The sequence below is a fragment of the Mandrillus leucophaeus genome, unplaced genomic scaffold (assembly GCF_000951045.1).
Source record: "Mandrillus leucophaeus isolate KB7577 unplaced genomic scaffold, Mleu.le_1.0 Scaffold1498, whole genome shotgun sequence".
NCBI lineage: Eukaryota > Metazoa > Chordata > Mammalia > Primates > Cercopithecidae > Mandrillus > Mandrillus leucophaeus.
The window spans coordinates 166,015-180,001 of record NW_012101474.1 but is presented as its reverse complement, the minus strand read 5'-3'; the positions used below and the strand labels follow the sequence as shown (position 1 = coordinate 180,001).

The 13,987-nt window shown below is 45.8% G+C and overlaps 1 protein-coding gene across 1 annotated transcript in view; it reads right to left on the bottom strand.

Moving 5' to 3' along the window:
* The window catches only part of SEL1L3 (sel-1 suppressor of lin-12-like 3 (C. elegans)), a 117,924-nt gene extending 117,682 nt beyond the window's left edge, over positions 1–242 (bottom strand). The window contains exon 1 of the mRNA XM_011974860.1: positions 165–242. Coding sequence (XP_011830250.1) covers positions 165–242 — 78 coding nt within the window. The remainder of the gene's footprint in view (positions 1–164) is intronic.
* Positions 243–13,987: the final 13,745 nt, after the last annotated feature.

The following is a 13,987-nucleotide window of genomic DNA, read 5'->3' as shown; positions in this document are numbered from 1 at the left end:
CGCTCCTGCTCTCCGCGATCCCCCTCCTCTCCCTCCGGCTCCCTCTTCCCTTTCCCCTCCTGCTCCCAAACCCCCTCTCTTTTTCACTTTCTCCTTTTCCTCCCTTTCCTCTTTCTCCCTTCCCATCCTCTTCCTCGCTCCCGCATTCTCTTTCTCCCACCCACCCTTTTGCTGGTCGCACAGCCCAGTTCCCGCCCGTGCAATGGGTTTTTGTCTGGTTGCTTTTTTGGCCGGGGCGCCATTCCCGCAGGGCGCAGGGCGAGTGTGCCCCCTGGAGTTGTGCTGCGCAGCTGCCCGGCTCCCAGGCCTTCAGGATGGATTTTGACCCCTGCCAACCTCCACCTGTCCACCTGCGGAGTTGGGACCGCCTCCTTCCTGGCACGTTTGCAGCCCGGCTGCGCCCCACCCTGCCGGCTGGTTCGAGGCACGTTCTGGAAGTTTCCCGAGGGTTTTGTGTGGTGCCGCCGCCGCCGCCACCACTGCGCTCTTTGTTTTAATTGTCCAGAGTATTGGCACCCAGGACGGGTTTGTATTTGATTTGCATCCCTGTGCTCCAGCTTCCACTTTGGACAGAAAAGAAAATGAATTAATTAGGTCAATTCAGTAATACTGGAGCCCCAAATAAAAGGGGTGAGGCCCTAGAAGTGCGCAAACAGCTTTTTAAAAAACCAGGACACATCCTCGGCCTTGGGGACGCAGGTTGAGACTGGCTGCTCGCCTACCCGGGTTCTGCGGCCTGGCGGAGAGGGACCGCCGGCCGGCGGGACCACCAGCTTGCCGCCGGCTTTGGCGTTCAGGGAAGCGCTTGGCTGTGTCTAGCGGCTCCGACAACTATCTGGGCCCGCAGCTGCTGCTCTGAAACAGTTAATCCACCTTCCAAAGTTCGCAGAAGCTTTCCTTTGGCACTGGTAGATTTGTGCGGATTGGAACAATAGCCTGGGAGCCTGAGAGGCCACAGCCCTTTCCCTGTGCCACGAGCATAGGTCAAGTCACAACAGACGTCGGGGAGAGGCTAGTGGTGAGACGGGGTGCCCAGGGTGGTTTGACGGGCGTGGGCATCCCCTGTGCCTGGATGTACCCTCAGCTGCTCAGTACAGGCCTGGTCATACCGGGCATGGCGGCTCCTCAGCTGTCATCCACTTTTTTTTTTAGGTCACCTAAGAGCTGTGGACCTGTGTGAGTCCCCTGGCCTTATTCCGCCTTATTCCGCCGGTTCTCAAACTTCAGAATTACCTGGAGGGATTGTTAAAACACAGATTCCTGGACTCCAGCCCTAGAATTTCTGACTCAGTTGGTCCTGGGAGGGACTTCAGAATGTACCTTTCTAACAAGCTCCCGGGTGATGCTTACGCGCTGGTTCAAACAACCCTCCTCCATTTCCAGAACTATTGGCTTTTAGGAAACTGGGCTCCTGCTCCTCCCAGCCAGCTGCCACCACATTAAAGCATTTTGGGGGTTTTGACAGACGTTCCCACTATCTCTGTTCCACTTCAGCAGAAACAAAGCACTTAACATTCTCCTGTGTGACATGGAAAACCATTTATTCTATCGAGTGTCCAAGGGAACAAAAGATTTGGTGGCTTTGTCCCAGATCCTGTCTATATCTTTTCCATCAGGTCAAAATACAGACTATACTTTTAATGTATGTGGAAGGAAAATTGTCGGCCAGTTCAGGGGGAAAGGGGCTTCAACAGGCATTGCAGCATTTCTAGGGTTGCCACCTGTCTTCCTGGACCACTGTCCGGAGTTTCTCTCCTCCCACATTGCACACAGACTCTGTTGGTCTTCAGGGAGCCAAACGGTTCCTTCTGGTGGTTTGTAATCAGGATTCATGGAATTGGGAGTTTTCAAGGCTTTGTGAGCTTTCAGAGTTTGGGTTTACCTAAGTGTAGGTAACAGAGCGCCCCATTGGGGGCTGGGCTGATTCTAAGCTGCCATATCCAACCGCTCACTTCTCCCTTCTTACTCATCCCCTATTGTGTTCCTGCTGTGGATTAGGTACCACCAGAGGCCCCAGGATTCCAGAGGTAGGCAGAATGGCTCTATTTCTGCAAGGAGCATCAGGCATGCACAAAACCTGCCAGAGTTTGGTCTTCTAAGAGGTGTGTGTGAGTTGCTCTCTCATCCTGGGCTAGAGCTGATGGGATTAACTGTTTCATCCTGTATTGGAGAGGGGGAGAAAAAACGTCAGGATTTCTTTTCACGGGGGAGTGGGACATTTTGATCCAGGAGACAGAATCAGCCCTCACTCTTGTGTCTTTCCAGCAGTTTGTGTCAGTCATTGAGAGGGCGGTGTCTGATTTCAGAAGAAAGCCCTTTATTTGAAAAGAAATATATTTTCCCATTGTCCCATGGAAGGGCTTGAAATCTCACCATTACAATTCATCGGGTTAAATTAAGTTTTAATACTCTACTAAAAGTTGAAGGCCCCAGGGGGAGATTGGCCTCCCTTATTACTGCCTTGGTGTGAGTCAGTTTATCACATGCCCTTGGAAAGGGACCAATTCCACACCTCAACACGGGAAAGGACAAAGGCACAGAGTCCTGAGCTCATCACCGCCCGCCCCTAGGAGGAGACTCCAGAGGCCTGGAGAGAGGGGCTGGAGAAAGCACTGCATCTGCATGCCCAGGCGGCACATCATAGCATTCCAGGCGAGGTGTTCTGAGGCTCTGAAATTTTTCTTTTTTTCCTTTTTTTTTTTTTTTTTTTTTTTTTTGAGACGGAGTCTCACTCTATTGCCCAGACTGGAGTGCAGTGGCGCGATCTCGGCTCACTGCAACCTCCACTCCCTGGGTTTGATTCTCCCGCCTCAAGCCTCTTGAGTAGCTGGGATTACAGGCACCTGCCACTATGCCCAGCTAATTTTTGTATTTTTAGTAGAGACAGGGGTTTCACCATGTTGGTCAGGTTGGTCTTGAACTCCTGACCTCGTGATCCACCCACCTAGGCCTCCCAAAGTGCTGGGATTATAGGTGTGAGCCACCATGCCCAGCCCAAAATGGTTTAAGATCAGTCACGTCTCAGGGACCAATGCACTTGGTCAACGATTACCTTAGTGAGCAAAAATAGTTTTTATAAACCAACTGCATATACTATCTTCTGTCAGTATCATTTCACTAAAAAGACAAGGCCTTTTACTATCAAAAAATTACGAAGAGCCTAACATTCTAAGAAAAGACTGGGTTGGGTGCCACGGCTCATACTTGTAATCTCAGCACTTTGGGAGGCCAACGCAAGTAGATCACTTGAGCCCAGAAGTTTGTGACCAGCCTGGTCAACATGGCGAAACCCTGTCTCTACTAAAAATACAAAAATTAGCCAGGTGTAGTGGTGTGTGCCTGCAGTCCCAGCTACTCAGGAAGCTGAGGTGGGAGGATCGCTTGAGCTCAGGAGGTCAAGGCTGTACTGAGCTCTAATCACACCATTGCACTCCAGCCTGGGTGACAGAGTGAGACCTTGTCTTAAAAAAAAAAAAAAAATGCTGTTCTTTAATCTGAATATTTTACTTCTGTCTTGTCTTTATGTGTTGTTGCATTTTGCTGTGGATCAGTAAAAACTTATCTTTGGAGTGGCTCTGTCCGTGTCGGCACTTGGAAACCCCATTTCTATATGCTAAGGATGTCTGGGGCAAAGAGATCTGCCCCTGCAGAGACAAATGACCTCCGGATTACAGGAGGTGGGTAGGAAGGCATTTTGCAGGAGTAGAGAGTGTTCCTTCCATCCACTTACCCTCCCACGTAAATCTCTGAGACCCAGGCAAATGCTGCCAGTTTCAGGGAACCTTCCCTCATGGCCTCAGGTCAAAACGCAAATGGGTCGGTTCTCTGTGCCCCCACCAGGCATTGCCTGTAACCCTAAGTGGCCATTGGCTAACTCTCCCTTATATTGGGTATGTTAGTTGGCCTGTTCTCCTCCAGTAGACTATATGCTCCCTGAAAGCAGGGGTTGCTTCTTAACCATTTCTCTGTACCCCCATGCCTTGTACATAGAACATTCTTGAACATATTCACTGAATAAAGTTGAATCCAACATCTTCCTTTTTCATTTTTTCCTCTCTTTCTTCCTCCCTCCCTTCCTTCTTTTCCTTTTTAATTCATTGTTGTCTCCCCAGTCTCTTCCCATTAGAACATGGCTATTTCCACACTCAAGTTTCTCTGTAATTCTGCAGTCTTCTCCTTTCTTCCCCCTCCCTCCTTCCTGTAATTTCAGTTATTCAGAATGAAAATGAATGAACCGTGACATTTGCCTTTTATATCAAAATAAAAAAGAAGAAAACAAAAATAGAAGAGAGTAAAGCAAAAATAGAAGATTGCTGTCAGGCAACACACTCCCCATCCCAATAGAAATACCATGGCCTTTCTTTCTGCCAAAGGTGACCTCTGGGATCTAGACAAATCCTGCATGCCATTGTTTTATGGGCGGCATTTTCTTGTGGCCCCCAGCCATTACCTTCCCTAAATCTATTTCCTGTCTCTGTTTCTCCTTGTTTCAAATTCTCCATGTTTAACAGTTACTTCTTGCTTCTTCCTTCCGTAGAACATCCCATCAGATACCATCCTCATCTCCTGATCCTCAGATCCCATCCTTTGAGCCTCAAATCCCTGACTCTGCAGACTCTCTTCCTATGGGCCACAGAGCCCTTGCCTTGGGAAGTTGTGGTAAAGGAGGAAAAGGAAGCATTTGTGTAAACTGAAAGCTTTTCCGTGTATTTTTATGGGATGCTGAAGGTCTTGGAATCACTCGGTCTGTAGCCCTGGCATGCTCCAAAATGAGCTCTATTTCTGGGCCTGTCAGATGAAATGCTGTTGCTCCTAGTTATTTTTGGCTCTTTGCCCTTCTGAATAGGTGCATATTCAGCTCAATTCTTCCCCCCACCCTGAGCTGGGGGAAAAAGCAGGCAGCTTCCCTTAGCCAAGCCCTCCCCTGTGTCAGGAGCACTTTCGCCCTTAAGCAGCAGCTACTGACATAAGCTCTCTGGACAGCCCATGACTTACTTGTGCAGTGTCCAGGTGGGCAGCAGAGAAATCCATTCTCTGGCCCTCTTGGGCCATTAAGGGAAAGCTTTGTGAGCTGAACATTTCCAGGCAGGTGCAACCAGATGTCCAGGGCCTCCTTATTCATACCAGGTCTGCATCCTGCCCCACCACCATAGTTGCAGAAACTTCTGCCATCCTTGGGGGTATTGGGATAAGAAGCAGGGATTTCAGGCTCAGTGAGCACAGAAGTCCCTGTGTACTGGGTGTTTGGGGAAGGAAAGTGCACAGGATGTAGAAGATCAAGGGCATGTGTCCATAGATGTAAGGACATCTTTGGGACCAGGTGCAATGGCTCACGCCTGTAATCCCTACACCTTGGGAGGCTGAGGCAGGTGGATCACGAGGTCAGGAGTTTGAGACCAGCCTGGTCAGCATGGTGAAACCTCGTATCTACTAAAAATACAAAAAATTAACTGGGAATGGTGGCATGAACTTGTGGTCCCAGCTACTCGGGAGGCTGAGGCAGGAGAATTGCTTGAACCCAGCAGGTGGAGGTTACAGTGAGCCGAGATCGTGCCACTGCACTCCAGCCTGGGTGACAGAGCGAGACTCTGGGAAAAAAAAAAAAAAAGAAAGATGTAAGAACATCTTTGATCTTTGATCTTCGAGTGAGCGTGTTGAGAAGAACATGCGTTTGAAAAATGAATAGAGTAGAGAAAAGTTAAGGGTGAATGTCCAGATCCAGTTGGGACAATGAGTAACAGAAGAGTGAATGGGCACCGAGGGAGAGAATGTCACTATAAATAATTGAAAAGAGAGTGAGTGCACATGAGAGCTTGGGGAAAGGCAGGTTGTGCCTATAATTCATAGGCATATTTTTTAACTGCATCCTGCAGCTCCAATCGCAATCTTGGGTAGGCATTAACATTGATTTAGGGCTTTTAGTCCACCTGATAATACGTAATATCAAGCACAATGAAACGTCATGATCAGCTGTGATGCTTAGTAAAGTCCATATAAAATCAAGAAACACACAGAGAAGAGGCAGCTAGAACGGGGTCCTCTTAATAGCCACTCATCTCTACAGCTTTTCATGGAGAGGTTTCTTTTTCAGTTCTTATCAAGTATTACTTTGAGGCCTTCATTCATGTAATTCTCTTGGCAACCCGGAGAGGTAGACACTGTTACTATCATCAGCCTCCTTTTACAAATGAAGAAACAAGAGACGTAGGAAAGATCCCAGGTCCACAGCCAGGCGGTGGCAGAGCCAGTTTGGATTCTGGTAATTTTGCTCAAGGACTAGTGCCCATGTCACTACACCAAACTCTTGCTATGAAGGGCCAACGGAGAGGCAACCAGGTGCATGCTGGGGAAAAGAGGTCACATCTGGGTTTTAGGTTTAGGCCTCTGCCAGCACTTCACCAGGTGCTTGAGAACATAGATTTCTGTCAGACACATTTGTCCAGGGCAACCCACCTCATCATAGCTGGGCTAGCTTGGGAAGATCACTAATCCTCAGGCCTCAGTCTCTGTGTCTGTAAAAATGGGACAAAGTGAATCTACCTGTTTACACAGTGTTGTGAAGGCCAGGTAAGGTAGCATAGTGAGGGTGGTGGTAAATTGTTGAGCCTTAGACAAGAGTAAAGCATTGTGTGTGTATTATTCATACTTGCTAACTTCCAAAAAAGGCCCACAAGGAAAGATATAGCTCTTATAAGACCATGAAAAATTTTTAAAAGATTTATAAATACCTGTGGTGATATGTGTCTAATGATGACCCCACTCGTGAACCACAACTCCCATTATGACCCCAAGGGAAGTGTTTCCCCAGTTCTTCCCCCCGGAAGTCAGCCACCATACAGCTACCAGCACGTTGTGAGAGGGCCTAAGCTAGCCACATGGATGGAGAGAGAGGTGCTCAGTCAGCCTCCAACCATCCGGGTCAGCCCAGCCCAAACGTGAATGAGCAAACCATCTTGAACATCTGTCCCCGTTGATTCTTCAGATGACTTCAGTCCTAGCCACCATCCCACTGAAACTGCATGAGAATTTGCAAGCAAGGAGTGCCCAGCTGAGTCCTGTCAGCTTACGGAACCATGGAAGATAAAAATAAAGTGTTGTTTTGAGCCAGTAAGTTTGAGGGTAGCTTGTTTATAGCAATAGATAACTGAAACAGTGCCCTGAGTGTTTAACGGGCCAGTATAATCAGCTCTGAGCTTCTTACCATTCAAAGCAAAAAGGGAAGCAGAATGGATTAAGGCATTTATTATCTTGAGATTCTGTGATTTACCTTAATGCAGGGTTCATCCAACTGTCTCTTTGCAGTCAAATCAGAATGAAAATTAAACTGTCTTCCTTCCATGAGAATTTCTCCTATCTTCACCAAAACTATTTGTGCAAATTCTATAATCCACCTTGCCAGAGCAAAACAAATAATTACAGCTATCACTAATAAGAAAACGTCCCTTGTATCTGGACCAAATCTTTCAAAACTCCAGGTCAAGCCCATTTTCTCCTGTTTGGTTCTCAGCACATCTTCTCCTCTTGCCTCATTCCCATCCCAAATTAAGTCACAAACGGGCTCGGTGACTCCGGGGTCCTTAGCAGTCAGAATTAATGATTAAAATAGAAATGCTGAAAATAGTTGAAACCGAAGCAGATTGGATGATTTATTCAAACCTTCAGGAAAAATTACTATTCAGGCCAGAATTGAAATTTAGACCTGTGGTTCATAACCAATTAGAATGCAACTCTTCCCTGATGCTACCCGCTCCTCGCCACCCCGCAAAAAAGGGAAAAACTAGATAAAATTCATGCATGACTGTCCGGGTGTCCTTTAGAACCCGCACTCTGAGATGTCAGGAACCTTGTCTGTCTTCTGTGTAGTGTGGTGTTTATGCATTACTGGTGCTTATTAAAGCTTTTTTTCATTAACAGCACCTTCACAGTCTATGATAATAAAAGACATAAAAATGAGTGAATCAGTGATTCCCATTCTCTCCAGTGTGGCATCAATAAGCAGGCAAGGCTGGTCTCATTCTAGGACGTCTAAGTTGTCACATGGGGTATTTACGGTCACCTCCTTCACTTGGGACCCACAGTGGGCACAGGCAACACTTTGAAGGTAATGAAATTTGTCTTTTATGACTTGACCTCATTTTCTATACTCTTTCTCCCTCATTAGTCTTCACCCCTAAATTGGGCTTTGGAGGCTTCTATGCTGAGAGTCTGCGGGTAGCCTGATCGTTGGGAGACAGGGCCAGACTCAAATCCCAGCTGAGTTCCTTCGCCTACATTTACATAAACACTTTCCAGTCATCAAGACATTTCACATTTCAGTTCATGTTTGCAACAGTTCTGTGAAGGAGGCTGTTATGGGTTGAACTGTGTTCCCTAAAAGGATATGTCGGAGTCCTAATCCTCAATACTTGTGAATGTGACTTTATTTAGAAATAGGGTTCATACAGGTGTCATTAAGTTAAGATAAAGTCAGAAGGTGGGCCGAGCATGGTGGCTCACGCCTGTAATCCCAGCACTTTGGGAGGCTGAGGCGGGTGGATCACTTAAGGTCAGGAGTTCAAGACCAGCCTGACCAACACGGTGAAACCCGTTTCTACTAAAAATACAAAATTTAGCCAGGCGTGGTGGCACATGCCTGTAATCCCAGCTATTTGGGAAACTGAGGCCAGAGAAGCACTTGAACCTGGAAGGCAGAGGTTGCAGTGAGCTGAGATCGCACCACTGCACTCCAGCCTGGGTGAAAGAGCAAGACTCTGTCTCAGAAAAAAAAAAAAAAAAGGCATAAGGTGAACCCTCATGCAATATGACTGGTATCTTTATAAGAAGATGGAAATTTGGGGCCGGGCATGGTGGCTCATGCCTATAATCCCAACATTTTGGGAGGCCGAGGCGGGTGTATCACTTGAGGTCAGGAGTTGGAGACCAGCCTGGCCAACATGGTGAAACCTTGTCTCTACTAAAAATACAAAAATTAACCGGTATAGTCGCATGTGCCTGTAATCCCAGGTACTCGGGAGGCTGAGGCAGAGGTTGCAGTGAGCCAAAATCGTGCCACTTCACTCCAGCCTGGGTGACAAAGTGAGACTCTGTCTCAAAAAAAAAAAAAAGAAGAAGAAGAAGAAGGAGGAGGAGGAGGAAATGTGGACGATGTGGATGTGGACATAGACACATACACAGGGTATGACAGTGTGAAGAGCCAGAGAAAAGCTGGCCATAGGAGGCAGAGACTGGAGCCAGGATGCCACAAGCCAAGGTGTGCTTGGGGCAACCAGAACCTGGAAGAGGCAGAAGGATGCTCCTTTCAAGGTTTCAGAGGGAGCATGGCCTTGCCAGTACCTCGGTGTTGGGCTCCTACCTTTCAGAACTGAGACAATACATTTCCTCGTTTCAAACTGCCCAGTGTGTGCTCATTTTTCCCAGCAGTCCCAGAAAACGAATACATAGGTAGTTGTTATTTTCCCGTCCTTTTCCATCTAATGTTATTGGGCCCCTATTGTGTTCCAGGCTCTGTGCTGAACTCTGGAGCCTAGACCCAAGGCTACAGGCTGATATAAAGCAACTCAAAGTTCCCAAGCTTCTTAGAAAATTTCCGTGCTCATTCTGTTGTGTCTCAGGCTCCCACCGTCGTCCTCACATCCAGGCGCCCCCCGACCCATCACCATGGTTGTATCTGTGCCCCTTCCCACAACTATCAGAGATACACAGTGCTGGGAACGGAAGTGACGTTGAACATCTGCTGATCTAACGCCCTGGTTTCCTGGTGTGCACGCTGAGGTTCAGAGGAGTGGGGTAGCCAGTAGAAAGGCAGCCTTGCACCCAAGTACATCTTCCCACTCCCTGCCTCTGATCAATGCATGTTATATGTCAATCCAACAAACAACAAATATTTGTACTAAATTACTGATGACTGGTAAGCACGCCGTATTGTACCTCCCAGAGGTATTTGAATGTGGAACAACGGCTTAACTCAGAGAAGTGAATGTCTAATAGTGGAATGTGGTGCTGCAGGTGGGGTGGGCATGGCAGGGCAGGGAGATTTGAGAGCAAGTGTAGGGTCTTTAGCTCACCGTTTATCTCATATCCCTAGAGCGACTTCTGTGTCTGCTAAGTATAGGACTGGCTACCCTGGAGAATTGTGGAAGTGGGCCAAGGAGGGACTTGCCCGCTTCTGTACTTTGAGAGGCCGTGCAGGCTGTGACCAATGGCCTCCTGGATGCAGAAGGAAGCACTGGCCTCATTACTTGCAGGTATCACGACTGCTGTTTTAAACTCCAATACTGCTGAACCTTTCAGAAATAGATCCATTATAGGTCTGCTTTAGCCCCAGGGCTTTGACACAGGTCACTAGAAAATCCAAGATTGCACAGTAATTCAAACTCTTAGGAAGGAAAGAAACAAATTCTCTTCAGCGCTTCCTCCCTCCCCTCCCCGCTCCTGGCCTAAAAGGAAGCACCTCTTCATTTCTGTAGTGCTTTGGAATAAGTAGCTCTTACATTGAACTTGAAATCTAAATTTTTCTTCAGCTATTAATTGATAAGAGCAGCTCATTTTACTTCTCATGCTCTGAAGTAAGATTACAGTGTAAATAAACTGGGTCAGGTTTAGCAGGATGGACGTGAACTGTTCTCTAATTCCCCTTAATCTCCGGTAAAGGAATAACTAGGATTTGGACATCAACATTCAATAAGCAATTATGCAGCTCCCTCATACTCGATCTAAATTAGTCCACAGTTCCCTCAAAGAGAATCCAACCAACCTCCAAACCAGGCTCTTAAATTGCAATCTCTTTGTATTGTTCTGGCTGATGAGAGACAAGTCGACATTGTGGGAGGGGTTTGATTTGATTTATATTAATTTTTAAACTATCTGGGATCTCTCGTTTTACTTGAAACAGATCAGGGAAAAGGGGTCGGTAAACAAGGGTTTCTTCTACTGCTGATAACCACACCATGCTTAGCATTTCATGAGCCTGGCTTCTCATTTTCATAGCACATTAGAATCATTATCTAATTATTAATCTCACCCTAGAGTTCTTAGGAGCTTATGACGCCTGTTGAAGTTAATGAAGGCTTTTACCTATAGATCTGGCGTTAAATCATTGTGATTGCCTGAGTGCCCACAATATGGTAGGCGCTGACAGAGCTGACAGAAAGGAAAGAGAATTAAGCAGAATTGGAAATTAAGGAGGGGAAGAAGGAGAAGGCATGGGAAAGAAGGAGGGGCGAGATACCAAATCGAGATAGTAACTTCAAAACACCTCATTAGGAAAATGGGGCAGTTAAGAAAGAACTCACCAAGTAATCTGCTTAAACTTTAATTAATAATGCATTTATATATATTTATGTGGCACACTTTCTCTAGGGAACCCAGTGTGCTTAGCAAACATATTATATAATTAACTCTCTCATATCTGAGTGAAGTGGAGAGGCAGCAGAGTTATTCCGTAACTGGTTGAGCAGATTGGCGGGTGACAACTAGATGTCTTGCTTGGGAGAGGAAAGCCCATGTGTCACTTACCGGATGCCACAAGCACATGATCTCTCTGGGGGCCTAGTACTGTAAGGCTCTGTCTTAGCACCTTCCTAGAATAAGCAGTTTTTGTTTAGATAGACAGATAATGAGGATACATAGACGGAGATAAATAGGTATGAATGACTGTAGCAATCAAGAATATTTTGAGGGGGGGTGTTATTTAGAAGAAAGTCAAACAGGGTATATTTAAAAAAAAATACTGCCTTCAAGACAAAAGATAAAAGGAAGTATTTCAAATCAGGAATATTGATTATGGCATTAAATAAAATGAATTTGCAGAGGCCAAATGCCAAATGATGAGGCATAACATATGCTAAGTTGTGTTTAAACGCATTTTGAGTTCCTAAATTGTATCCTCAATGTACTGTTGACAGGATACCATTTAGAAAAAAAAATACCTTTAACACGAATGGTATAAATATCTCTCCAAAAAGTACAAATGCATCTGCCAAACCAGGGGAAGGTAAAAACCAAACAAAACTTAGGAAATTTAAAAATAAAAAACAAGAAGCGAAAGTGGCACCTGCTCAGATGCAGTGAGTGTGGCTTCAGCGTGAGTTAGGTGGTCACGTACTTAAGATTCATGCCTTCATGGCCTACATCCCCTTGATCAACTACGAGAACAGAGTTTTGTTCACCACATCCTAAAACCAGTAAATTGGAATCTCCATACACAGAAGGACAGACATAATCCTTGGAGACATCATGGTAATTAAAACCACAACTTGCATTGCTTGGACACACATAGTAGCCTACAGGAAGTTTCAATGCTGGAGAGAGGTTTTTCAAGTCTTTTTTTTTTTTTTTTTTTTCCTTATGAGACTGTCAGCCTGACTGGAATGCAGTAGTATGATCACAGCTCACTGCAGCCTCGAACTCCTGGGCTCGAGTGATCCTCCCACCTCAGCCTCCTGAGTAGCTAGGACTACAAGCACAGCCACCATACCTGACTAGTTTTTTTTAAAAAAAGAAAAAAACGTGAACACAGGGTTTCACTATGTTGCTCAGGCTGGTCTCAAACTCCTGGGCTCAAGTGATCTTCCCACCTCAGCCTGCTGAGTTGCTAGGATGACAGGCACAGCCACCATGCCAGGCTCCTTATCTTTCTAAAATGAAATATGAACTTACATCAAGACCACTGTCAGGAAAGTATAGAGGGAAGGGTGGTGAGGTGGAAGGGAAGAAGCTTTTTTAAAAGCAAACAAAACCACTCTATTGATTCTTAACTCTCCACCTGATTCCTGACTACTTTCCATATTTATTTTATTCTACCTTTTTAGGGGAATTTTTTTCCCCTTTTTTTTAAGAGAAGGAACTTGGCATGTGGGGTAGATTGGTTCTAGCCGATACTCCACAAATTATCAATCAAAGGCCCTTAAATAAGTTTCTTGACCCATCTGAGCTGGCTTTATTCATCGAAAATAATGGTAGCAACTTTCAGGATTGTCCTGAGGATTATATGAAATGGTGGCTGAGAAAGTGCTTTGCAAATTACACAGATGTGTGGGGTTATTGGTATCAATTTTGGACAGGGATGAAAGTCTTCCAGCTCATTGCACAGACACTTCTGAGAGTCAGGTCTTCATCCCCCTGCCCTCTTCCAGACAGACATCCCATGCTACTGCCACTGGAAAGTTCCCAAATCACACTCCAGTTTAAAAGACGTTGGTCTTATTTTATTACTTTCTTTACCCTTTGGACTGACCCAAGTTTAGCTGGCTAATTTCAACATTAGTCAGGGATCAGTCTTTAGCCTTAATATAAACCAACCGACATTTTCCTGCTTAATCCTCCTGCTTTAAGTAGCACAGAGCCACAAAGACAAAACAAGATCCCTCTTTCTGTGTTCCTTCAGGGGCTGTAGGTAAATTCTCCTTCACAAGATATACATGCAGGCTGCCTGGGGGGACTTTTCTCTAGAGCTTTCTGATATTCAGACCAACTAAGGTTTTCTAACTCCATTCACATTTTTAGTATACGCTATGGTCTGAATGTTTTTGTCCCTTCTCTGCAAAATTCATTCATTAAAATCCAATCCCCAAAGCGATGGTGTTAGGAGCTGGGACTTCAGGAGGTGATGAGGTCATGAAGGTTCTGCCCTCATGAATGGGATTACTACCCTTATGAAAAGAGTCTCCAGAGAACTTCCTCCTCCCCTTCCACCATGTGAGGACACAGTGAAAAGGCACCATCTGTGAACCAGGAAGTGGGCCCTCACCAGATACCAAATTTACTGGCACGTTGATCTTGGACTTCCCAGCCTCTAGAACTGGGAAATAAATTTCTGTTGTTTATAAGCCACCCAGTCTATGGTATTTCATTAGGGCCGCCCCAGTGAAGACAGTAGATACAGTTTATACTTTCTAATCTAAAATACCAAAAGCTTTTTCAAACCATGGAAGCCATGGTGATATTTTTAGGTAATATTTTATTATTCTCATTATGAATTTATTCAAAG